The sequence below is a fragment of the Falco cherrug genome, chromosome 9 (genome assembly GCF_023634085.1).
Source record: "Falco cherrug isolate bFalChe1 chromosome 9, bFalChe1.pri, whole genome shotgun sequence".
Classification (NCBI taxonomy): Eukaryota; Metazoa; Chordata; class Aves; order Falconiformes; family Falconidae; genus Falco; species Falco cherrug.
This window is the reverse complement of record NC_073705.1, coordinates 7,400,765-7,426,350: the sequence shown is the minus strand read 5'-3', so window position 1 is coordinate 7,426,350 and position 25,586 is coordinate 7,400,765. Positions and strand designations below refer to the sequence as shown.

At 45.0% G+C, this 25,586-nt stretch overlaps 1 protein-coding gene across 4 annotated transcripts in view; it reads right to left on the bottom strand.

Moving 5' to 3' along the window:
• Nucleotides 1-340: 340 nt before the first annotated feature.
• The window catches only part of FUBP3 (far upstream element binding protein 3), a 41,395-nt gene continuing 16,149 nt past the window's right edge, over nucleotides 341-25,586 (bottom strand). For 2 of the 4 annotated variants that reach the window (XM_055720261.1, XM_055720262.1), the window contains exons 6-19: nucleotides 24,166-24,237; nucleotides 23,386-23,443; nucleotides 20,624-20,786; nucleotides 19,628-19,726; nucleotides 16,919-17,023; nucleotides 16,422-16,524; nucleotides 15,672-15,772; nucleotides 14,247-14,388; nucleotides 9,408-9,568; nucleotides 8,472-8,545; nucleotides 7,899-7,975; nucleotides 3,692-3,763; nucleotides 2,847-2,974; nucleotides 341-1,711 (exon numbers count right to left, since the gene is read on the bottom strand). In XM_055720261.1, coding sequence (XP_055576236.1) covers nucleotides 1,703-1,711; nucleotides 2,847-2,974; nucleotides 3,692-3,763; nucleotides 7,899-7,975; nucleotides 8,472-8,545; nucleotides 9,408-9,568; nucleotides 14,247-14,388; nucleotides 15,672-15,772; nucleotides 16,422-16,524; nucleotides 16,919-17,023; nucleotides 19,628-19,726; nucleotides 20,624-20,786; nucleotides 23,386-23,443; nucleotides 24,166-24,237 — 1,364 coding nt within the window. In that variant the 3' untranslated portion in view covers nucleotides 341-1,702. The remainder of the gene's footprint in view (nucleotides 1,712-2,846; nucleotides 2,975-3,691; nucleotides 3,764-7,898; nucleotides 7,976-8,471; nucleotides 8,546-9,407; nucleotides 9,569-14,246; nucleotides 14,389-15,671; nucleotides 15,773-16,421; nucleotides 16,525-16,918; nucleotides 17,024-19,627; nucleotides 19,727-20,623; nucleotides 20,787-23,385; nucleotides 23,444-24,165; nucleotides 24,238-25,586) is intronic. The other 2 variants (XM_055720263.1, XM_055720264.1) reach the window with 1 other exon arrangement.

The following is a 25,586-nucleotide window of genomic DNA, read 5'->3' as shown; positions in this document are numbered from 1 at the left end:
CTCCTCGACAAGCAATAAAATGTTTAAAGGGCTGTAGATCCGTGCCCCTCTGGCATATAGGAAACCTCCCCTGATTAAAACAGATCCCACCGGCCCAAAGAGCTACAAGTACAGCACCATGTTGTGGAAATCCTCCGTGTCACGGTGCTGAGAGACACCGATGTGACGTTAACAGAATTTCCCTAGAAGTAAGGCTCAGGCTGAATTTACCAGTCACCCTAAACTACTCTGTTGACACGGCACAAGCACGACCCGATGCGAGAGGACCCGAGGGTCCGGGGGCTGATGCACAGGGACTTCAGCAAGCGGAGAGGGAGAAAACGGAGCAAAACAGACTGGCAATACTTCACCCACAAGACATCTTGTGGAAATTTTATTATATAGAGTGTAAAATGCAACTGTCAGTCAAATAAAAAGAACACTTTTTTTTTTTAAACACCATGCTCAACATTATCCAATTGCGTTTCTTTATAGTTAGACATTTCAAGCATAAGGAAAAATAAGGAAAGAACCCAAGAACAGTAACTTCAGTACATTTCAAAACGGAATGTCCCGCAGGGCAATTAAAAATGCAAGAAAAAATAGCTTCAATTCCGTTTTTCCTTTAAAAATACACTGTTATCTGTACAAGAAACACTACAGTAAACATTGGAAATCATATTATCCCTTTTATTAAATCAAAATTATTTAGCGCATACTGTGGTTAATACTAGATTCATTTATTTCTCTAGGTAATTTGACAAATATTAGATAAGAAAATATTTAAAAGAAATGAAAAAGCAAAAAACACCTTGGAATTAAAAAATAGTTACTACCTTTTATATGGTTTTATGTTCCACAGTGTTTGTTAAAGGTACTAATAGCAGATTCATTTTAATATTAAAAATAACAGTATTTATATTTCTGAGAGCATAGATGAAAGTTTTTTTTTTTTTTTAAACAAGCTTGGAGGTCTTAGATACATAAATGCAACTAGCAATGGAGACATGAAAAAATGTATTGCTAAAAAAATTAACACGTTTTTATATTACCCCTTTAGACTCTAGAAATTATACAAACCCTACAAAATGCCCCCCCACCCATAACTTGCCTGACAGCAAAACAGTAACTGTCTCAATACAGAATTCACATAATTAATTACAATACATATCATAGTTCAGTTTTAAAAAAATGCAATAAAATCAGACAGCCAAGATACAAGAAATTAGAAGTAAAACATTTAATGAATTTACATATTTAAGAATATTTAAATACTGTTTAAAATTTTTTTTTCTTTTTAGGATTTGTTACATACCACCTAAGACTTCCAAGCCACTCTTTCTGTTGCAACAGAAAAGATTGAAAATTAAAAGGAAAAAACACACAAAAAACCACATGTTGAAATGTCACAGCTCTGGGGTGCGTTTTGGTGCCTGCAAATTCTCTGGCTTCTCTCCAAAAAGAATCCCGGAGTTTGTTTTTTTTTGTTGTTTTTTTTTTTTTTACAAATTTGGAAACAAAATTACCAGCATGTCCATAAGTTTAGTACATACTAATTGTTCCTGATTCTTAGAAAAGTTCAGTATAGATTATCCTACAACTAGTGTTTCACAAACAGAAAAGTCTTCATCAAAATGCTGCAAATCTAGAAACCTCTGTTACAAAAAGGTTTTCTTCCACAATGATTCCAAGAAAAAAAAAAAATTGCCACGAGGACCTTGTTCTACTGCTCCTAGAGAGAGAGCGGGGGGGAAAAGGAAAAGTTACTCAGCGGCAGCAAATTCTTAAAGCTGTTGAACCCTCCTCCCCCGACACAGACAGGTCTCTCATTCCCCGTTCCAGCCGAGCAGGATATATACCTCCAGCGATGCGTCAAGCCGCTACCGAAGAGATCTCTGCCCTAACGCCTGCTCTCCCTGAGCTCTCCTTCCAGGAGTTCATGCCTCTTTCCGAACAAGATCTCTCTTCTCTAGAGGGCCAGACTTTGAGAGAGAGGAATGAAGAGAACTCCCTTTTATCACTGCTTCTAGGTCACACTTGGCCAGCGCCCGCGGCAAGCGCCGACGCCTGCACCCGGCTCGCCCCGCTCGACCTCGGTGGTGCTGAGCAGCAGCGGGGAGGCTGCAGCTGCTGGAGGACGGTGCTGGCTGCCCATGCCGCCTGCATCCACACCTGCTTCTGCCCCGAGGAGCCAGCGTAAAAATGGGATTCAGTGGGGAGAAGCGCCTGATCACAACTAGGGCGAATGTGTGCTTTGCACGTATTTTTTGCCAAATACAAGATGTTCGCTCTGCAAACCTGGCACTCAAGAAAGCCCTGTAGGTATGATCAGGATAAATCCCGTACAACCCTCCAGTGGCGTGCGTGTGACTGGTGAGGTGAGATTTTACTTGGCAGCTGGTTAATCCAAATTATTTTTCAACATTTTTCTGCTCCATTTCGGGACAGGGTGCTCCCTGCCCAGGCAAGTGCACAGCTCCTATCCTAGCACAAAGCTTCCAAGAGGAAAGGCAAAGGCTGCACACATGGTGCCAGACTGCACCATGTGCCCACGCTGTGCTGCCTCCCCAACCTTGCTCCATCATTCCTTTTACTTTAATTCCCCAAAGCCACAAAAGAGCCTGGGGGTTATAGGGAAAGGCCCCAGGAGACATGAGCAATCTTCCAGTCCTCTCCCAAAACCCCCCTCGTCCTGTACAGGGAAATAAGACTCCGATGTTAAGACAACTGGCCGGTGATTGCTTCCTCAGCCACCACCCCTGCTTCACCATGTGAACCCAAAGCAGAGTCCCTACACCGGGGCAAGGCCAATGTACCCAAATCCCCAAGGGAAAGAGCAGTGGGGCTCAGGGAACGTGAATACAGACCTGGCTGTGGGCCTGAGCCTGCCCTAGTGTCTGCCCGTAGTAGGCAGCCTGCTGTCTGTAATACTCTGCCCAAGCCATTGTGTAGTCCGGCTGGGAACTTGCCTGAGAAGCAGCACTGGCAGCATGACCTGGAGGAAGAAAAGGGAAAAGGGAGAGGAGATGAGCAATTCAGTAAGACCAAACCCAGGCTTAGGATCTCCTTTTGTAAAGCTTAAAGAGCCAGCCCCCTTCTGACAGCTACGGACACCTGGAAGAATGACACTGGCTATCTGCCGTTTGGATAATATGACAGGACAGGCTTCGAGCTGGCTTGCAAGTGACAAGCCAACAGCAGCCAGAAAGCGCTAAGAGACCATTTGCGTGGCTGCAGGGACGCAGCCTGACAGCCCGCACCCTCATCCTCACAGCAGCACGGTGTCAAAAGCAAATCCAGAACTCAGCATCGTGCACTTCTTCACGGAGTGGAGAAAGCGGGACCCATGTTTTTCCACGTGCGCAGAGCTCTCCTACCCTCTCAAGAATCCAGCTTCAGCTTTCTGGTTTTTGTTAGCATCGGTTCTTGTTGTGGGCTACGTTTCCCCCAGGCAGGCCAACTGCAAGCATGGACAGGTCTGCTGTGGACCGCGGTTCAATGGGAACCCCTCTCCCAAGGCATGGCAGCAGACAGCACAGCAGAGAGCTTTCCATGGGAGAACTACATGCACCATCACCAAACAGGAGAGGACCAAAGGGGTTTTGTAGAGGACTGGAAGCTAACAATGGCAGGGGATGGAGACGCAAGTCATCGGATTAGAGTGAACTCTGAACAAGAGCCGATTCACCTCCAATAACCCTTTTTCACTCACTCTGTTTTTTGAAATACTCCTCCCATGCTTTGCTGTAATCGGGATGGCTGTTCTGCTGCTGGCTCTGTTGGCCTGTGCAAAGATGACAACAAGGGGCATGTCAGTATGGAACAGGTGACAGTTTCCAGCCAGTGACAACTACCTTTCTGCTAGACAGGCCCTGGATTCTACCTCAGTTGCCCAGACATCACACTTCAGCTTTCTACCTTCCTACACTGTTGGGCCACTTCAGGGAAAGCCAAGGGAAAGCTCAAGTTCCTGATTTCACCTCACCTGTGCCCTGTTAAAGAGCAGGAAGCCAAACGTCCCCCCTGCTGGGACCTGCTCAAGCCAAAGCACGCTGGCCGGGAGCCGCTCGGTTTGCACATCAACCACCCTAGGCTGCCGGGCCGCTCACGTCCAGCACAGAGACGGAGGGCTTAAATGCCTGACAGAACTGAGACCTGTCACCTCAACCTCCAGCCACAGATCTGGCAAGGGAATGCCCATGTTTTGAGTCAACTCACTTGATTTTCAGGGGTCTTCAACCTTCACCGCCAATCTCATCAGTGGAGCACCATCTGAAGGAGCCCCAGTGGGCGCTGCCCTATCTGCAACATGCCCACACAGGAGCCTCCCGGTACGATCTGCCCCAGCACACAGCTCCGGGGTAGCCAAACTGCCACCGGCTGCAGAGTCCTCAGGGCCAAAGGGAGCCGTGAGTCCTGCACAAAGCCCAGCCAGCTCCAGCTGCCCTCCGCGCTGCACCCCACGCGTCATCCGGGCAGGCATCCCCGACGCCCTCCTAACAGCCACGGCTGGCTCTGCAGCACCGTCTCCACGTCCTGCGCTGCGCCAAGATCTGCGGTGCCAATGCTTGCACTGAGAGGGACCCTGCAGACCCCAAAACCTTGGTCTTCACCTAGCACAGACTCCCCCTTTGAAGCATAAGACACCTTCCCTCCAGCATGTCTAAACCAGCTGGGTGCAGAGGTGGGATGCCCACACCTCCCTTCATCACAGTTAGAGCAAAGAGCCCTCAGCGAGACACACGGCAAACGAAAAACCAGCCCTGAACAGAAAACGCAGCAATTAGAGAACTGCAGAGAGACGCAGGCACAGCAAGAGCGCGAGTGCTGAACACGAGCCACTACACACACGGAGAGCAGGCAAGGACAGGGGACACGCGTGGAGGAGAGCTCTTCCCAGCCCATCCAACCGCCTGTGCTCCATGGAGAGCCCTGCCCTGCGACGCCGGCCAAAGGGGCGCTTTGAAGTGGGGGAAGGGGGGAAAATAATACACTGCAAGTGTGAAGTGGGTGGAGGGAACAGGGCAGCAGCGTCCTGTCCAGGGGCATAAAAGCGGGTTAAAAGACTTGACCAACGCTACAAGTCAGGACCTTTTCTGGCAGAGGTCAAGGCTGCCTCAACTGTCCACCTGCTAATGCCAACAAAGGACCTCCTTCAATGCCTTTTCTTCTAGGAGAATTACAGTCCGCAGCAGGCTGAAAGGACACGCAGCTAAATGCATTTCACAGCAAAATGTTTCCCCAGCCAGTTAATTTATTTAAGATGGGGGAAGTAATTAAAATCTAAATACATGTGTAGGGGGTGGGGGTCTGCCCCTCCTCCCACAAGGAGGGCACTCTCGAGCCTGTCCCTAGGAAGCCTGCTCAGAGAACGACTCAGCCGGCTCTTTGACAGGGCTGTGAACAAACAGGCTGCAGCACTTGGGGAAGGGACCCTTCACAAGTCTGTTTTCAAATCAAAACTGGAAGTGCAAAAGCGGGTATTTACCTAGCTTCTTACAATAATCCTCCCACGCCTTGGTGAACTCCACCTGGCCTGACTGGGTACCATTGTGATCTGCAGCAGAAGAAAGCGGTGAAGGCTGCTTAAAGCACACCATTATCTTGTCTGTCCCCTCTCCTTACCAAGGCTGCCTTCAGTATGCCTGGCTATACACGGGAACACAGAGGGATCCTAAGTAGACATGGAACTAGAGAGCCAACATTTTCCATCAGGTTCAACAGCAGAAATAACACATCTGCTGCCAAAACATGGCACTGCAGTACTAAACCCATACAGGGGAAGGATAACGGCAAGGCAGGATGCTTCGCTGGTCCTGGGAGCCACCAGCCACCGGAAAAACTCCTTGCAAAGTAGTGATACAAGCTTGGGACACCAGCTGCACTATCGGTAACCGGGGGATTCAAACGGTCCGTGCTTTTGATACCAGGCTCCAAAGCCTGGAGGTGTGAGCTTGAGACACGACCGTGTGTTGGGGGAAGGCAGATTTTCTTTCCTCAGTGGCTGGGGGGCAGGGTAAGAGGATGTTTCAGGGTTGTGAGAAAGAAGATAAGTTACCAAGGTGAGTTTCTAAAGGCATCTTGCCAGGCAAATAGCAATGCACATTTCATAAGCGTTTATTCAAAGACTTTATGGGAAGATAAACCCCACATTTTTTGTGGAGCTTTCCCTGCTGCACTGACTGCTCTGATTCCCAAAGCTCAGGGAAGTCCAGTGCTCTTGTGAGTGCACAGAAAAGGACTGGAATGACAATTTTCCCTGTAAAACAATCTAATGGGAAAATACTCTTCTTCAGTACCATGCTGTTCCACTCCTGTACAAAAAAAAACAACTAAAAACCAAAACAAGTCCTTTCAAGCCCACCATTGCATTTTGCTGTCCTGAAAAACAGAACTACTGACATTCTGCAAGCCCCTAAAGCTCAAAGGAAAAATAATGATTTTTAGACTGTAATTGCTATGGAGGATGATTCTTCCAGAGGTGCGCTTTTTTTTTTTTTTTTTTGAGTTTTACATACATTTTCCATGCAGAGCTCCTACGTCGTACAGTAGCACACATTTAAGGAGTGCACTAAAATAATACAGCATTGAGGATTTCTACATTTCATATATGCACAATTTCATAAACATTAAAATTTGATTAGTGTAACAGGGAATCACAAGTGCAGTCGCAGGCGTTGCTCCTCCAATGTTTCCTCTACCTCAGGCACCTCAAAGGGCAGGAATACATGCTTAAGTTAATAATCTATTTCATTGCTAAATCAGCCTAAACATTGAAAAGCAAATGTCATTAAACCCCTTAAAAACTACTCCCCTGACACACTTTTTGGTGCTTAGCTTTAAGTTTTCACAAGACCAAACCATTAAAAAAAGTTGTGTTTCCTGCAAGACTGTGACTGAAAAGTGTCTGTTGGACATCACTGCCCACCACACAAGCTTTGAGATTACCAAGCAGACTATGAATCTGCTCTGGCAGACTGGCTCAACTCTGGCTGCTGAAGACACAGGATGATGCAGTTACCAACAGCACCACTGGCATTTACTACTTCCATTACTCTGAAAAGGCGGACTCCCCATTCCAATCCGCTGAATTTTGACTAAACAGGCTTTTAGGAATAAATGACTCTTCAAACCTTGAAGAGTAACAGCCAGGCTGACTCAGTGCTGACAGCCTGAAGTGGAAAGTCCAGCAGCAGAGGTGATCTGGATTCAGTTTTTGAACTCATGGCTAAGGACATGTATGCATTGTTAAGTGTTTTCTAAATTTATTTGAAAGCTGGTTATCCTGCTGGCCTCATTCTGAGCATTTAGCACTGTGGAGGCTGAGCAGTTCTCATCAACTCCCAAAAGGGGACAAGGGGACGCTACTATGGCCAGTGTGGATGAACAGGAATAGGAGCCTTGCCTATCATTTCTTCCACTTTCTGCATCTCCATTCCCAGTCTTTCCATCAGACTGGGAATTGAAGTGGGAAGAGACCATACGGAATATTTCAAAAAGAAAATAAGCAAGAACTGATAAGGTCAAGAACAAAGAGACATGAGGGCTCACCACCAGACACAGTGTGCCTGTAGGGGGAAGTAGGGTTGGCAAGTGCTTGCCTGGAGAATCCGGGCAGAAGAGAGCTTAAGGCAGAAACGTTTTTGTTAGAGGAACAGACTTGCAGGACCAAGTTTCTACACAAAGAGAGCAGAAACAGGCAGCAAGCAGTTAAGTGCACAAAAAGCATTAGTTCTCAATGGACTTCAGCTTATTCTAAGCTCAAATACCACAGCACACCGCCACACACCTCTCCTGCTCAGGAAATTATTTTGCTGTTTCCACACAAGTGGTCTCAAGGATGAACCTGTTCTGCAGGCACACAGCGGCAACTGCAATGGGAACACAGCCCTGCTCCAGCCCAGGTCCTAGACACTTACTTGGGACTTGCTGTCCAGGCTGCTGCCACGTCTGGTAGGTACTGCCCCAACCCTGCGTCATGAACGCCTGAGGACCACTGCAGAGAACAAAAAAGCACACTGAAGCAGACAATAAAATACTGAACAGGCCATATACGTGACACGTTGCCCACAGAAGCAAAGTTGTTATAGTCAGCAACTGTTGAGCAAACAGGTGAACACAGGAAAAAAAGGAAACACTTGTGTAGGTGTAACTGCTGTCTCAATACTGGCCTGTTCACGAGGCCAAGATGAAGATACATCAGACTCAACAGCATTCCTTGTGCTGTATGCAGTTCGGGCTTCCTTCTGTGCTCTCAGTGCACTGGACAGGAATTTTGGAGATGCCAATACCTACACCTTGTTATAACTTCAGAGATAAAATCCTTCCTATAGTCAAGCTTAAAGGATTACTCTCACTTGTTTCTTGCTTCTGAACGCTCAGTCTTTAAAAGGTTCCGCTTATATATCACCCCTTCAGGGCCCTCCACCCTTCCCCCGGTGCTTTCATAGCCATTCCCCACAGCCCGTCCATGATTAGATGGAGAAGCTTACTTTTGATGAGGTGTAGCGGGTGCTTGGCTGAACGGACTTTGACCAAATCCTCCAGGTCCACCCATGCTGGTACCCTGTCACAGAATCCACAAATATTTAATGCCAGCTCTAAGCACAGGGTGGAGGCAGCTAGTATGAGCAGTAAGAAAGGGGAGAAGACAGCCTGGGACACGTTCCACTAAACCCCAGCACCTGAAAGCAGCGACTGATTCTCCAAGGATGAAGTTCTCAGGACTGTCAGCACACTCCAGGAGTCCAGCTTCAAAAGCAACTCTGGCCAGCCCACAAAGGGGGTAACGGGACTATGACACAGCTGGAAGTTTTCCTTTGAATAGCTTGGATCCTGAGGTTGTTATCAAGCCTTCTCCTCTCAGGCAATTCAGCATAAAGGTTGCTTTTCAGCTTTACCATGCCTCAGGTCAGTATTTTTCCATACTTTCTTTTACCCAAGTCTCCCCCTTCAGTAGTACTCCAGCCTGACATTATTAAGCTTCAATACCACAGCACTGCATTAAGTGGGAGATAAGTCATCCTGGATTTACTGGAGGCAAGGAGTTGTGTTACTTTCAGGATGATGATGTCAGGATTGTGTCATCCTCACGCAGTGACACTAGTGTCTTCCCTTCAAAAAAATCTCCTTTGACAGCCTTCTGATACTTTATTATTGCTGTTCTTCCCTCACATACAGCTGCACGCTACCCACGATTGTGTCAGCACACAGTCAGATCCTTCTGGGACCACAGCAAAAAATAGTCCAATGGATGCTGGAGGGCCATGAAAGTTCAAGACAGCTGCTAACAGGCAAATGGTTTTGAAGCTGAATAACGTAAGCGTGTGTATTCTGTGCCATCCTGTAAGTCCAGGCCTACATGTACCTAAGAATGAAAGCACCACATCTGAAAGAGAAAAACCAAGATCAACAGAGATGGAACTTACACCAACTTTCTCATCTATGAGATGTCTAGCGAGCTCAATTTGCTGGGGAACTCCTCTGATTGTGAATATTCGTACACCAGGGTCTGTGTTTGGAGGTGGGTTTCTCTGGAGCTCCACATGGGCTCCTGACTGCTGATTTATGCTCTTGATGTTCTCACCACCTGAAGGAGAGAAACCCAAGACATAAGGAGGGATATTCAGCATCTCTTTCCATAAAAGCATATCAAAGCCAGGTTCTGGTAATGGAATACAGTTTCAGCTACCTTCTGTGTGCCTCAAAGGAGGTGTGATGAGGATGGCAACAGCATAAGAAACCACAATACCTGAGCTCACATTGCCCCTTTAAACTGTCTCATAAGTATGACCTGAAATTGTGAGCTACTGCAACTGTTTTTGGGGTCACAGATCGTGCTGGCTTAAGAATACACACGGTCCTCCTGTGCACACACTGCTAGGCTCCCAACGAAATGCAGCATGGCTGAGATACACTTTGACAAAACAGATGAAAAAACTGTAATGACTGAATTCCAGTGGTTTTGCACAGCTGTTCACAATCCTCAAGAAAAGAAGGTCACCTGCAACTGAAACACGCTTTTTCTTTCTTCCATGAGGCTATTTTTCCATCACTAGACATTTCATTCTATCAAGTCAAAAAGCCACCAGCCACAGACCGTGTAGCTCAAAAACAAAGCTTAAGCTTTCTCACATTCACGTGCTGTTCAACAGGTTGTTGCCTTAAAAAAGCCTCCGCTTACCGTGCTTCCCATCCACACTGCAGCGTACACATCCCTCCACGCAACTGCAGCAGTGCAGGATTCAAGGCTGTCTTCTGCTATTTCAGAGTTAGTTGTGTGTGCAGCGAACATATCTGGGTAGTTTGCCACCTGGATACACTACAGCACAGGAGCGCTTCGAGCAGGATGCATCACAGCCAAAGTAGATCTGATTTCCTGAAGACCTGCTAGGTCCCAGTCTCTTAATAAAATTTGCTTAACAAAAGCCTCAGCCCACGTTACAATGGTTCAATTCTTCTTTTGGAAGCTCACACAACTTACAGACCAGCTCCACTCAACTGAAGAAATTAAAGGGTGAGGGGAAGGAAGGGGTTTTACAACTTTTAAATCACAAACAAAAACATCACTAGCCAAAAGGACATGCAGCAAGCAGGAAAGAGATTTTTGTTTTGTTTTAATTAAAAAAAAGTCTCCAAAGATGATAATCTCAATTTTGCTTGCATTTCCATCTCTATACATCCAGCACAACTTCAAAACAAACTGTGGATGTTGCAGACACTTGTTCATTTCATTGTAACAGACCCATGACCTTTTTACCATTTTAAAGCCTTCTTGGGGAAGGGAGGAGGAAAAGTTGCCAAAGGGCAATTAACTCTTTCTAAATGAATTTTTGAAGATGCATTTAACAAAAGATAATCGTGTCACATCCCTGGGCAGACAACAGGGATTGTACTGTGCAGCCAAAAGCCAACCCACTTATTTTCAGTCAAGCATGGGAAAGTGGCAACATGAAGTTTCAAAACCAGGAAGGTTTTTTTTATGTAACGGCTTTGTCTGATGCAGACTTGTTCGAAGCTCTGGTTTTTACATACTGAGGTGAGATGTGAATCGATAGCCATTTCACCTACTTAACAAAAAACAGAGGACCTTTTCAGCCAACACAATTTGGATCACAAAGGAGTGGGAGAACTTTACTGGGAAAGACAAGCATAACCACAGGTAGCTACTAGCACAGCAGACTAGGTTTCTCCTTCCAAAAGGGGATTGAAAATTGAAGCATTCTCAAACTGGAAGCAAGGAGAACACAGAGTCAAAATAATTTCCCCATTTAGCATTCAGCACCACGTCTGTAGTAGTTGTGACTGTTCCCACATCAGGTCCCTCCTAGACCATACTGCAGGGTAAAGTCCGCTGGCTCTCCAGGTCTGGTCAGAGGCTGCAAGCTCCTACACCTGTAGCAGGGCTTGGTGCCCTTCTCCTCCTTACCCTCCTGTCTGGTACATGCCAAAGTGCTCCCTCCCACCCAAGTTATCCCAAATCAGCTTCCAGAGCATGCAAATGAAGTGACGCAGTCAACATGATGCTGCATGGTGCCGGAAGAAGTTCATCTTCCCCCATAATGAGGTGACCCATTCGGCACATGGTGGCTGTCTATAGATGCATTCAGCAGCCCGCTCCATTCTTCTACCTGATGGGGGGCAGAAGTGATCCAAGAGTGGCCCCCCAGCTGGACGTGAAATCGTAAAGCAATTAATCAAACCTGCTAAAAGGCAGAGCTGACAAGAGCCAGGCCAGCCACGTTATCTGTCAATATTGCTGTATTTATCATGGAAATCCAGCGGGGGCCCAGAGAGGCTGCGGTTTGTTTCCAAGCTCCACCAAACAGAGAAAGCACTTGACATGTGTATGGCACTCGTCTCCACCCTTCCTCGAGTCTTTCAGAAAAGAAAAACTGCACCTACCCACCCTCTAGAGGAAAAAACTACGCACATGATTTGCAGGGAGCCCAGCACTTCTTATCAGCTCATAAAGGCTCATGCTCCCAAGCTGAGAAGTGATGCCCATGAGAAAAGGGCCTTAGATCTTCTATCATACACACGGCAGAAACTGAGCCATTTCCTCACCTCCCTCTTTTTCCCCCTTCTCAAGTGGTGACGTGGAACTGGAAGCACAGCAGCAGTTACCTGGCCACACTGCATGCACTACCCTGGGAGCTCAAGATACCTATTGCTTGGTGCTAACCTCAGAGGCCAACGATGTGTGCTCAGAGGACTTGGCCAGATTTTAGAGAAATCTAACAGCTAAGTCCTGTGTCACAGAGAGGAGGGGTGGCAGTGCCGGGGGAAAGCTGGAAACTGCTCAGAAACTAAAAGGGGAGAGCAAAGGTTTTACAAGTGGTGACTCTTCAGAACAGCCCAGTGATGTCCCCTATCCCCTACACTGCCCCGCAGACAGCAGGAGAAGAAATAAGGAGGACTGGGTATATAGCAACAACATACAGAAAGTGTAGTACACCCATCCTGGTCCCGGCCCCAAAAGGCAATGCCACAGCCATCACTCACTTGACAGAAATGAAGGCTGCAACAGACTAAGAGCATAGGCACTGTAAGAACACCGATTACAAGGTAGCATTACAAAGCTGCAAGCACTCAAATCACCATACAACTAGTAATTAGTCACTCCAGAAAGCTTCTGATCTGGCTGCGTAAGAATCCCTATTTTGCTGTTGTGGAAACAAAGGTAAAAAGCTACCCCTTCACCCCCACAGTGAGCCTGTGCCAGGCCTTGCACTTGAATGCTAGGACATCCAGCTCCGCTACCTACATTTATCTTTTCAGCACACAGTGCTCTCTGTAGTTACAAATCCTCCACTTCAGTGCACTGCTGAACAACAAGTGACCTTTTCCGATTCTTTATTAAGGATGACTAATGGATACAGCAATAAAGTTTCATTATAATTTGATTTTCCATATATATAGCTCACTTGTGGGCTTAAAATTTGCTTTGCTTGATTTTTTTGCCCAACTGGACTGTTCAGTGAGATGAAGCACAATTGCTCTGCAATTTTGGCATAATGGGGAGAGCAGGTGTTTTTTCACATTGAAAAAAGTTTTCAGGCTTGTGAACAGGTTTATGGTCAAGAACAACATCTAAAAATGATTGCAGACGCTGTGCCGACATGCCTGTGTTCCATATCTGCATCCCTCATCATCCAATAAGGCAGGAGTTCAGGATGCCGTAGGGGCCAGACACACGGCAGGGAACAGCAGGGTCGTACAGCCAGGGAAAGAGGCCACAACACGTTTCACCACAAGCTCAGTCCTGCCCAACGCGACAGCAGGACACTAAATACCGCTGAAACATGGCACCATGCCCTCTAGTCTGCCTCCTTTACTGCTGTAGCTAATCTGTTCCTAGTCTCTTCACCTCACCTCTGCTGAGGCTAAAAGCCAACTGTGATTACTTAAATACTAGTTAAGGCATACGTCATTCTTTCTGAAATAAGCAGATAGAAAAATTAAATACAACTCCTTTGATACATTGGTGTATTAATTCAGACCAACAGAGCGCTTCTATTCCTGGCTCTCATCTAAGTAATGCCACGACCCAATGTGTAGCTCTTGCTCTATGACAAACCAAGACTGCTGCTGACGCTCTCATTTCGTAACTGTCCTGGGCTTGTACTGCTTCTTGAGGAGGGCCAGATGACTCCTTGTCCATCTCCTTAGCCGGGAGAGACGCAACAGCTAAGGCAGCCAAGGGGCTTCCATGGCAGTGAATGTGTTTTTGTGAGCAAGACAAGGTGCAACAACCTGCTCTGTGACAGACTCAGATACAGACAAATCCTGTTACTTCACTTTCATCAGACACTTCAGGTACGTGGCTGGAAGCAGCGACTGTTATTACCACATTCAGAGACCTTCCATTTTATCACATGGCACTCACAGAAATTCAGCATGACGAAATGACTGCTCTGCTCGTCCCTGATAGAGTGTCCTTTAAATGAATTCTCTATAGAAAGAATCCACAAATGAACCTGCCTTTTTTCAGCCAGTTGCTTGTTATAACAAGCTTACTTGACAGCTCTGCATGAAGAGCCTCTCTTACAGATTGTGAACAAGGGCCTGGAGAGTACAATTATGAGTGAGATCACCACAAAGAAAACAACTACAAGCGCTTATAGCTTATTCCTACGCTGCATTCACCAGCCACTAAATACCTGCAATTACAGAAAACTCCAAAGCTTCACTCTCAGGCAGCAAGAACTCAACCATCCTGAGAGAGAAAGATGGCAAGGTCTAGTATTTAGTGTCACTGGACCTACCTTTGCCTATAACGAGGCCACACTTATCAGCTGGCACGGTGTAGGTTATCTCCTGCATGCCCCCAGGTGTTCCAACACTCCAGTCCCCACGGCCACGACCTCTTCCTCGGGTGACAGCCAAGCTTCCAAAGCCATCTCGTTCCTTGGAAGGCAAAAAATCTGTATCAGTGGTTTTTTTTTTGCTGGCCCCAATGGACATTAAAAACAAAATAAAGCAAGGTAAGTTAAACTGCCTTATAATCAATGGCATTGAATTAAGGTATTCTTGGACTTCGGTATCGTATTCAAGATTTTGAAGCACTTTAAAGAAATGCCAAGTAACACAGGTTACAGTTGCCTTCCTGACTCAGGAAGATATTTATATATTTTAAATGCATGCCTTTATCTGCTGAAATAAACCTATAAACAAGCATCAACAACTAAAGGACTTTCAGGTTTTGATGGGGGCTTTCCTTAAAGCAACCAATAGATCTTGGCACTGACACACACAGAAGTTGCTTCCAAACCCTTTCAAGTGTCATTCTTTAAAGAATTTCTGGAATTACTCAGCTGAAATGCACATTTTCCAAAACTTCCAAAGGAAGCTTTTAAGTTCAAAGACACTTAAAGGACATACCTATTTTGAGCAACCGACCTCCACAAACAAAGGCCATGGGCAGTCAGAGGCTATCGTGACTGCTTCAAAACTTCAGTGGATTATTAAAAAAATTATGAAATCAAGTATTCAAACCAGATCTCAGGGCAGAAAATATATCAAGATCTACCCTTTGATGGACAAATTATGTTCAGGTATCTGGTCTGAAATGGCCCAGCATCTTTACTTCTCATAACAGAAAGGGAATATACAACCTCCTTTGTGAGTCTGCCTTACTACTTCACCCATCTTTGTACTTCTTGCTCCTGGGCAATGCAATACGTTGGTGTCTTTTGGTTACTGGAGCACAGTGACTGCATACACGACCATTCCTTGCCTTCCCCTGCCTCCCACAGCCACTAGAGCAGAGGACTGCAGTCTGAAGAGGAGGCATCACAGAGCACTTAATGCTCTGCTGTCTGAGTTACGCAGCCCTACTGTGCAGGGCCTCCAGCCACTGTCTCACACTACTGCTGGACTCCATTCCACCAGGTCACCACTTCCGAATAAGACCAACTAAACGTGGGGGGCTACCAGGCCTCATAATACTGTCAGAGAACAGGAGACCTTCCCATAGCTCAATGAGCCCATATTACATTAAAAAACCCCAACAAATAAACAAACCCCAAACCTAGCAGCTCTGTCTTGGGCAGCAACACATGTGTGTTCCCTACCAGAGGGAAAATGTAACACTGCTGTACTTCAGCTGGTGGCATCCATTCACACAGCTGCACGCATACAGACTAAATTCCTATATAAGCACTTTCCTCCCAAGAGCCTCCAGAACCCACCTGTGCCGTGAGAATGAGCTCACTGATGATGTGTGCTGCATGTTGACACCTATCGGGAAGCCCCATGACCTGTGCGACTCTCTCAGAACTAATCCCATCATCTGTGGAGAGAGGTGGCAAAGACTAAATTAAAAGCAGAAAACATCTACCCACCAACAAAAACTTCCTTCTGTCATCACCATTGCTAGCAGCATTTTCACATAACTACCCCAAGAACTACCTCTTCCCTCCACCTTCAGCCCCTCTTCCACGACAACAAAACCCAACCCACATTGCAGAGGGAACAACATTCAAAAGGCAACACTTTCAAATGTCAAAAAGCCATGAAAAAGATTGACATAATTTTAAGAGGACAAAGGCAGCTTTGATAGGTGATCAGACAGCCAAGGACCCAGAGAAAGTTACTTAGAATTAATCAACTCCTGATCCCCAAAGGCTTTAATGTCCTGAAGGAGAATTTTTTAAGAGGAAATAAAAGGGGTTTTGTTATTTTGTTTATCCATATAATTACCACTCAAGACAGGACTGTTGTGACATCTAATGTTTGCAAATGAGCTGTATATAATCTTACTCTCTGAAAACCAGAAAGTGCACAAGGAAGCAGCACATATTTAAGTGGGTTTCAGAAAGAGACACGACGTGCCTTTAAATTAGGAAAGCCTAGCTGCTGTAACCTCAGATCAGTCACTTTCAGCAATCCCAAACTGGAACACTGGTCAGAAAGTAGTGGCTCTCCATCCTCACACAAACCTGGTTTAAATTGAATCCTAACTCCAGCATCATTCTGAATCTTTTTGATCATTTCTCCATTTCTTCCTATCACAATTCCAACAGCAAACCTGGGCACAGAGACCTGATGGGAAAGGCAAAGCAGTATGAAAGCTCAGAGAACTAGACTGAATTACTCTGATTTTACAAGGAGATGCTCGTAACTATGAAGGCAGGCCATGTTAGGCAGCTCCGGGCTACAGAACCATGTTGCTGAAGAAAAACAAACACGTGGCCACAAATTCCTTCCCCACTAAATGAACTCTGCACTACAAGAATGCAGCTTAAAAAGACAATTAGAAAAGCGCCACCTGGGAGTCCACAAGAACTCCTCTTCTTTGCAGCCAGACTCATTCTTCTGGCAAAAGAACACAACGCATTTAAAAATGAGCTTTACAAGTTACATGTGCAATTTGATGACTTCCACCCACTGCCCATCCCACAGGGAGGTTAGCAGAGTACTCGTGAAGAAGACATACCTCTATGCTGCCTCCTCCCATTCTAGAACTGAAATCATTGCGTACGCCTCGGAAGTCTGCCTGATCTTTCTCTCGGATGATCTCCAGTACCATTTCCCTTGCTTGCTACATGGGGAAAGAAGTTACAGTTAGCTTAAAATTATTCTGCTTGCCATCTTGGTGTCAGGGCCTCAACAGTGGCTAATGGTCAGGCTTCAGACAAAGCGATCTCCATCTGCTTAATGGGAGCAGCATGCTGATTTAGCATTTCTTCTACCACAGTCAATGGAGATCTGTTCTTGATGACATCTTCCATGTCTGACAAAACCTGCCAAGTGCACAAGGTGGCAGCTTCTTGTGTGCAATTGCTTCCTTCAGTCTTTCAAAAGGGCCCTTTTAGCTTTTAAAATATCTTTGATTTTTTGGGGTTTGCTTTTAAAATTAAAGGAAGCAAAGGCCCTTTCCTACTGGATAGAACTGAAACCAGTATAGTAAGGTAGAAGCTGTGGTAGCATAACAGAGATCATATCCACGAACAGCTACAGAACACGTACAAAGGAGGCAGGCGGGCACTAGTGAGTTTTCTGACACTCAAAAACTGTTAAGCCCAAGTCTGCAGCAATCCAGCAAGACATTTTCTGAGATAAATGAATATTCTTTCTACCTACTTGCAGCCCTCAAGGCCATTCACAAGCTTGCATGTAGCCCAGCTAGTAAAAAGTGTACCTTGAAAATAAGCCAACAATAGTCACCATTAAAAAAAGTCTACGTGTCAAAACCAAAGCCTTTGCTTCTATACATTTCCAGCCAAGCTTTTGATATTTTGGTTCTATTACCAAGTTTGAGGGACACTAGCGAGTCTGACTCCTTTCACATTTTTCCATATTTTCCATAAGGAAACAAGACATTTCAGAGATGCCAAGACAAAAATAAGGGTAATGGAGAGAATTCATAGGGATCTGAGAGAGTTAAGAAAGCCTGCTGCAGCATCCAGAGAATCCCGCTGGGCTGCTTTTGGCTGGGAGAGTTAATTTTCTTTACAGTAGCTGGTATGGGGCTACATTTTGGATTTGTGCTGAAAACACCATTGATAACAGAAACATTTTTGTTATTGATGAGCAGTGCTTACATACCGTCAAGGCCTTTTCTGCTTCTGCCACCACTCCACCAGCGAGTAGGCTGGGGGTGCACAAGAAACTGGAAAGGGACACAGCCAGACAGCTGACCCCAGCTGACCAGAGGGATATTCCATAACATTAGATATCATGCTCAGCATACAAGGCTGGTGGAAGAAGGAGGAAGGGGGGGACGTTTGGAGTTAGGGCATTTGTATTCCCAAGTAACAGTTACACATGATGAAGCCCTGCTTTGCCAGGGACAGCTGAACACCTGCCTGCCGATGGGAAGCAGTGAGTTTGAATTCCTTGCTTTGCTTGTGCACACAGCAGACCATGTATCTACTAAATAATCTTTATCTCAACCCACAAGTTTTCTCACTTTTACTCTTCCGATTCTCCCCCCCCATCTCACCGGGACAGGGAGTGAGCGAGCGGCTGCGTGGGGCATAGCTGCCAGCTGGGGTTAAACCATGACATCCACCAAACCCAAGGATTCATCAAGCTTCTTAAGTGCTTTCTAAGCATGCTCAAAAATTTTAAGTGCCTCAAAGATCTTCCAGCCTATGCACTCTCCACGATTGCTTGGCATGATTTATATGGCATGGAAGATGTGACAACAGCAAATCCTGCAAGGCAGAAGAAGCCACCTGGGGAAGTAGCAGCACTTAAAAGTAGCAAGACTGCTGTTAAGACTCCTTTTTGCATGTATCTGTACCTCCACAGTAAATATAAGAATTTGGAGAAAAAAAATCGAATCTAAAAACTCAGCTGCAATAAAAGGTTTAAAAAATACAACCCAAACATACTGTCCTTGAGCAACATTAACTGTAGCAGCAATTTATGATTAGGGAGATCCTGTGAAACAGAACTATTTTTATTAGAGACAGGAATGCTAAGCTAGATTTAAGTACTCAGCAAGATATGAAAAGCACTTGCTGAGAAGTGGAACATGCCACAGCTAAACTTTAATTAATTCAAGCACTCCCATCACGCTGCAATCTTCCAGTCTCCGGCTGATCATGGGTTTTTTGTTTTGAACCGCAGGTATAATCATATCTGTAGAACTCTGACACAAGGAGACTGAGGCACCAATGTTAAGCAAGCCCCTTGGTTTCAGGAGTTGTTGTGGGATTTTTTTTTTTTTTTTTTAATTACCTGCGTCAATTGGCTGTCTGAGATAGTGACCTTTCCACAAAACTTTCTCAAAGGTGTGATTTAGTCACTAAGAACTCATTTGTTCAAGTAACATAGAGCTTTGATTTTTTGCTACACAGACTGGAAAGCGTTTCAAAGCTACTTTCTCCAACCCTCCTCTCCCTCAGCTCTTCTACCCATGTCTAATATTTATGTGGAGTGAGAGCTTGATGATCTTAAAGGTCTTTCCCAACTTAAGGGATTCTATGATTCTAGGTTACCTTGTAAACAAGCCAACACTTGCTAGCATGGTGTTTTAACTGGCTCTACTCAAACTTCATCAACCTTAGAGTACAAACAAAACCTGCAAGGATCATTACGTTTAGACTTGGATTTGACTCCATTAGATGCTCAGAAATACACTAAAGTTTGAATTTCTCCTCAGTTCTTGGGCCAACTGCTTACTTTTATTACATACCTGCACTTTAAATGCATCTCCAGTAATACGGAGAGGTTTATCTGCTCCAGTAGGCAATGGACCGTCTTGGATCATAATCATTTTCACACCTGTTCGCTCCTGAAGAAAAAGCACAGAGCACTTTGCTAAGCAGAGTCCCTGAGACAAGGGACTATACTTTGGTTACTAAACATTACGTAGGTCAAATCAGCAGCTTTACAGAATGCTACTTTGGCTCTTCACGGTAGTTATAGCACAAATTCAGTAACAGTCCTACAGTGTAAAGGACTGCCAGAAGTATGCTGCTCCTGAAGTTCTCAAATAGCTGAATCCCTTGCAAAGCGAACCCCTCCATCTCAACTACTGATTTTTCATCCCTTTCCAAAATCTGTAGCTGTCTGCGTATAAAAGTTAAGTGACCAGCCTTAAAACTACTGGATGACAGAGGCCTAATCAGGGCACTCAAAAACCCAGTATTTTTGACCTAGGTGGTTTTCTGAAACTCTCTATCCTTTAAAAAACTTTTACCAGATGGAGGAATAAAGAATATCTAGGAACACAAGATTTACACATGACACAACACTTTCAATTGGAAAGGGGTGGGATGAGGAAAAAAAAAAGATGACACACGCCAGCTTTATCACAGACCAGCAACAGAAGGGAAGCACAGCACTCTACAACAGCATGGCTGGCATTAAAAACTATTGCAGCAGCGGACTAGACATAGCCTTTTCCTGGGTACGAGGATCCCCTCCTAAACAGCACGCACCAAATGTTATCTAAAGCACATGAGTTTCTTTCACAGTTCTGGCAAAACTCCACTACATGTGTAGCTGGGGCCAAACTGGTTTTGTTTGTAACACAAGATTAGATTTGAGTCCAGCTCTCCGAAGGCAGAAGAATAGTCCCTGCTGTAGAAGGTTAGAGCATTTAAGGCTCTCCATTTCAGCACGCTCTCGTTGATCTAGAGAAGCTGTAGTAGGGAAGAGAGCCCTAAAGTAAATGCATCTTGCGCACCTGCAACTGTTTTATTGTTTCACCTCCTTTGCCGATGACTAGACCCACTTTGGATGCCGGGATCAAAATCTCCTGAATCGTACTGTTGCCATCAACATCGTTGTGAAAACCAGGTCCGTTCCGACAGCGATCTACAATCTGCCCCAGTAGCCGTTTTGCTTGTCTTTGGAAAAGAATTGAGGGAAACAACCATTAGACAACATTGTTCCATGTGACCAGGAACCATCGGAATGGGAAGCGATCGGGGATAGGAGAAGTAGTGAAAAGATGGAGGAAATCATAGTTAGCACAATGTTTGCTTTTTTTTTTTTTTAACTCTGTGATGCATGTTTTCCCCTATCATGACTATTTATAAGCAGTATGATTTTGAAAGGGGAAGAGAAAAGGAAGAGCAGCAGCATGCTCTGACTTTTTTGGAAGTTAAGGATTATAATTGAGCTAAAGCATTTAGGGTGTTTATTTCAAATGAAGATGCTCTAAGTTCTAAACTTTTCTAAAACATACATACATTTGTTAAAACTCAAGCTCTGTTCTCCTTCTTGGTCAAGACAAAAACCACACACTGCTCTGATACTAACACAGCACACTGGTTAATCCCTCTCTGATCAGTCATAGGCAGCTGCCTTGCTCTTCTCTGCCTGCTCTTCCCAGCAGCACCAGAACACTGTTCTAACACAGCCTCTGCCCCAAGCAGTAGGTGCTGAAGCTACACCGTGAAGTGAGGCAAGGATACTGCAGCAGCAACCAGTGAAAGACTGGGTTCTTCTACTCCTGGTGAGAAGAGATACACAAAGAAGCATTTGGGAAATTAAAAATCCCTTCTCCGAAATCTTTAGCATGTCAGAGGTAACTGACACAGTTTCCCTTCATCTTTGAAGACTCCTAGTACCAACACATCCACTTCCTGTCCTTCTCCCACAACCCTTCTAAAGCTAGGTAGAAGAAAGTCACGGGTTCCCCATTTGGTCTAAAGCAGCATCTTCCCCTCTTTTCCACTTCGTAACAAGCCATACCAGGCACCCTAGGATGACTGTCTTCTCTCTGGCAACTTGAAGAAAATGGTACAAAGTCATCCCTCGCAAGCAGACATTCACCCAAGACAGCTCAGGGGGTGGTGAATCTGAGGCTGCACACAGATCACAGCACTGCTTTCTCTTGACTTTCTCACAAAACAAGGCAAAAGGTGGAATTTCTGGAAGCCCACTTCAAATATTCTGGAAGAGTCTTCAGAGGTTTTTTTCATCTACCTTCATATTTTGCATAAAGTTCTTTTAGTGACAATATAGAGACTACGACAGTTAATACACAGCGCATGTCAGGTGAGAAGGGATCATATGGAAATTAACCCCATTAGTTTGCCACTGAATAGAAATAATGGAAACGCTCCTCACAAAACCCTTCACAAAGAAGCCTGATGTCTAGATTAGTTTCCTTACTTTATTTTCTTTTTCTACAAGTAGCCTGAAGAAGTAGTTCAACTAACCAATTTGGCAAGAATTTTAGCACAGAAGTAAATTAAATTTTGCCTAATTCTATGTCCTCAACACCTTGTTCTGCTTCACAAACTGAGTACTCTCACTTTTCCTTTAATTTATTTATGTGTTATTTAAAGACAGCCTTGGACACAGCTACATTTAACTGCTTATTTCAAAACCATGAAATCTTAGCTATACCTCTCCCCAATTTTCCCCCAACTACACCTCATCAGGCATCCCAGCTTTTTAGTCTTTTGGTCTTGTTCTGAAATACCCTTTGCTAAAGGGGGAAAAGCACTTCAATATCAGCAAGAATACACTGCCTGCCCTATAATGTGAGCTTGCCAATTATATTTATTCTGGCTCACTGCTTGCAGCATTATGGTAGAATACGGAGATTTAAGTAACCTTAGATCTCTTAGGAATGGAAGAATGATGAGTGCCTTCTCTTTAGAGAGACAGTCTTTGCGCCCATGTATTTTCACTATCAAATGCAACTCAAAGATTTCCAGATGGATTTTAAAAAACCCACCTACCCAAAGGCTGGGGAGAGAAAGAGCAGCTCCATATGTTAAGTGTGTTCCTGTAAGCCTGAGGATCCTGGATCCAGTTCCAGCAGGAGGTCCTCAACTGGTTTGTGAGAGTCTCAAACTCAGCTCCTGGGAAGGGGGAGGGAGGAAACACTGTCCCTAAAGTTTCTATAGGTCTAAAGAGTAGAAACCCTGCTGGCTGGCCACGTGTCTGTACCATGCAGGGATCAGAATTCAAGACTTTGGTTCAGTCCTTTGCTTCTTGTTGGCAGCGATGCAGAGGCAACCACACCTATGGCCCTCATGCTGCTCTGCAACAACACCAACACCTCCAGATTATTCTGGAGTGGCACCAACAGGCTTTGGAGGCCTCATGCAGCCCTTCTTCAGCTGGAAGGATGGTCATCTCAATAGTAGGGAAGCAAAGGGGAGAAGAGAAGTGCCCTTCAGCAGCTTAGCTCAGTATCCTGGAAAGCTGCAGTTAGAAAACTGCACCCTAGGTGCCCTAAGAGCAACCTTGCCCTGCGGAGGGGAATTCCATGGAAATTTCTGCAGAGGGTTCAAACTGCAACTGGAAAAAAGCCTTTGAGGTGCACAGTTTAAAGCATCAGACCAAGAGGTTCTATGCTCCAGAGACCCTCAAGTTTCTCTAGGCCAACATTTGCTAGTGTGGCTAACCAAGTAGCACCACTGACAGAGCACAGCATTAGGGAGAAGAAAGAGAAGGAGAAAGGAGAGAAATGGAATTGGAACTCACTCAATGCTCTCTGGTGTCCCAGTGAGTACACAGGGCCTCTCGGGCATCCCACCGCTGTCTACAAAGGAAACAAGAAGGAAACTTTTAACACATGGAATTAAAAAAATAGCAGCTGTTTCAGTAATTACCAGGCACTATTAATGAAGCACCACCCTCCCTTGCACACACAGCATGCTAATGAATTCAAATACATCCAGGGCCAATGTATTTTAAATTATTTGCTGGCTATCTGCGTTCTTTTAAAGTCTTTCCCACCAGTCAAAGGGAAGGGTAAGAACTTAGATTACAATTTCCTGTAGTAGTCCTCCCCAAAGCAAACAGGTATCAGCACAGAACAAATAGATGGTCCCATTTTTTCAATGCAAGGCAAGCTGTATGTACAAATAGCTGCTGCCACCCTCCCGAAATGTCTCCTGCCAGGAGCTGCAACTGACCAGACTAATCTGAGGCAAACCACAGAGCTGAGCAAAGTGGTACCACCAGGAGACAACTCCACAGCTGCGATTTCAGGTCTAAGTATGACATGGATTGCCCGCTGTACCCATCCACTGGTTAAAGACAGTTCCTTAAATGTTTCACTCCCCAAACCACCTGACAAACCTGTTTTCTGTGCTAGTCGGGAGGTCAGTCCCACAGAGTCTCTCCCATGCATGTTAGCCTAGTACATACCAGTTCTTAATGGTGATAACATGCCATGAGCATGGCAAGGCACCAGATCTAATGGACGCAACATCCTTCAAGATTAAAACCTGTTCGTCTGCCACACAAAGTGGCTCTTACCTGGAGCAATTTGAATTTTGCAGCCAGACTCTGCCTGAATCCGTGAGATCTGTTCTCCTCCCCTGCCGATTACTGAAATGAATTCAACAAGCATCAGAACATACCATTTTTCCAAGCAACTGCAGAGCACCTTCCCCCTTTCACTCTGCTGCAGCTATCTATAAAGGGACAGTTTGACTCCAGGACTGCAGAAGAGGCGTCCACAGCATGACCAAATCTATCATAGCAGAAGAACATTAAAATCCTGCTGAAAATTATTCTTTTTGCCTTTTTTTTTTTTTTTTTTTGCTTTCACAAAACAAAACAAAAAAGCCTGTCTTGCACTGGAATGGAAATACACAGTATGCAAGAAATAAGGCACCAGTTTGAGTGCTGCTGGAAGAGTCATTAAAGTCTATCTTATTCAGCCTGAACCGATAAACCAGTTATTTGGGGTACTAAAAAAGGCAAAGACTTTTATTTCTTTAAAATTCATATTTTACTGCCTCTTCTCAATGGACATGCTATTTGGCTGGCCTGTACTCAGACAGAACTGCTACATACTGTTCAACCTTCAGTGAAAACAAATACCCATCTCCTTTAACTCTTGGAGTCGGCACATTGCTGTTTCACAATGAGACATACAGAGGAGAGAATGTGCCAATCAGACTGCAAAAGAGCAAAACGGTCAAGTCAAACAGGAATGCCTGGCTCAGGATGCTCCCACAGAAGCATCTCTCAGCTGTGGGTTTGCCACCCTCCTGCACCTGTCTGTCCCTGAACCAGGATTTGATTTAACACTGAGATGATGCACCAACAGAGCACGCAAGCTGTCCTCTCCCAGAACTCCCACATCCCTCCAGTGTTCCCTCACAGTACCAGGACTGATAAATGAAGAGGTCTGGCAGAAGTGTGAGCATTTCCTTTACAGGAATTTGTGTTACAGTTTTATAGTTGAGTACATTCTTATATACAGGACAAAACTTCACGTGCCATTGTGAAAACATTCACAGGTAATTATCATGGCCTGTTACGTCCCTTTTTACTCTCTCTATATCAAATTGGAAGAGCTACACTGACATCTAACAGTGGAAGGGTCTATGCAACCACTGTAGTAACACATCAGCAGGAGATGCCGTTGAAAGGAAGGGTAATGATCGTCAAGAGGAAGACAGAAATTAGGATCAAGCTTGAAAGCGAACAGTATTCGGAATGCAAATCTAGGAAAAATTCTCATCTGAGCAATGCATGCTGGTTGCATTTCCCTGCAGCAAACATATGAGAAATTTAACATTCTGTTTAACTTGCCTTCAGTCAACTCATTTTAACATTTAAATATTGTTTTCCTCCCTCGACTCTCACAGTTTTGCATACTCAAAGGAAGTAACATGTTTCAGTGAGGGGGAAATAAACAAGTCAGAAGTGAATTTATGTACTATGCT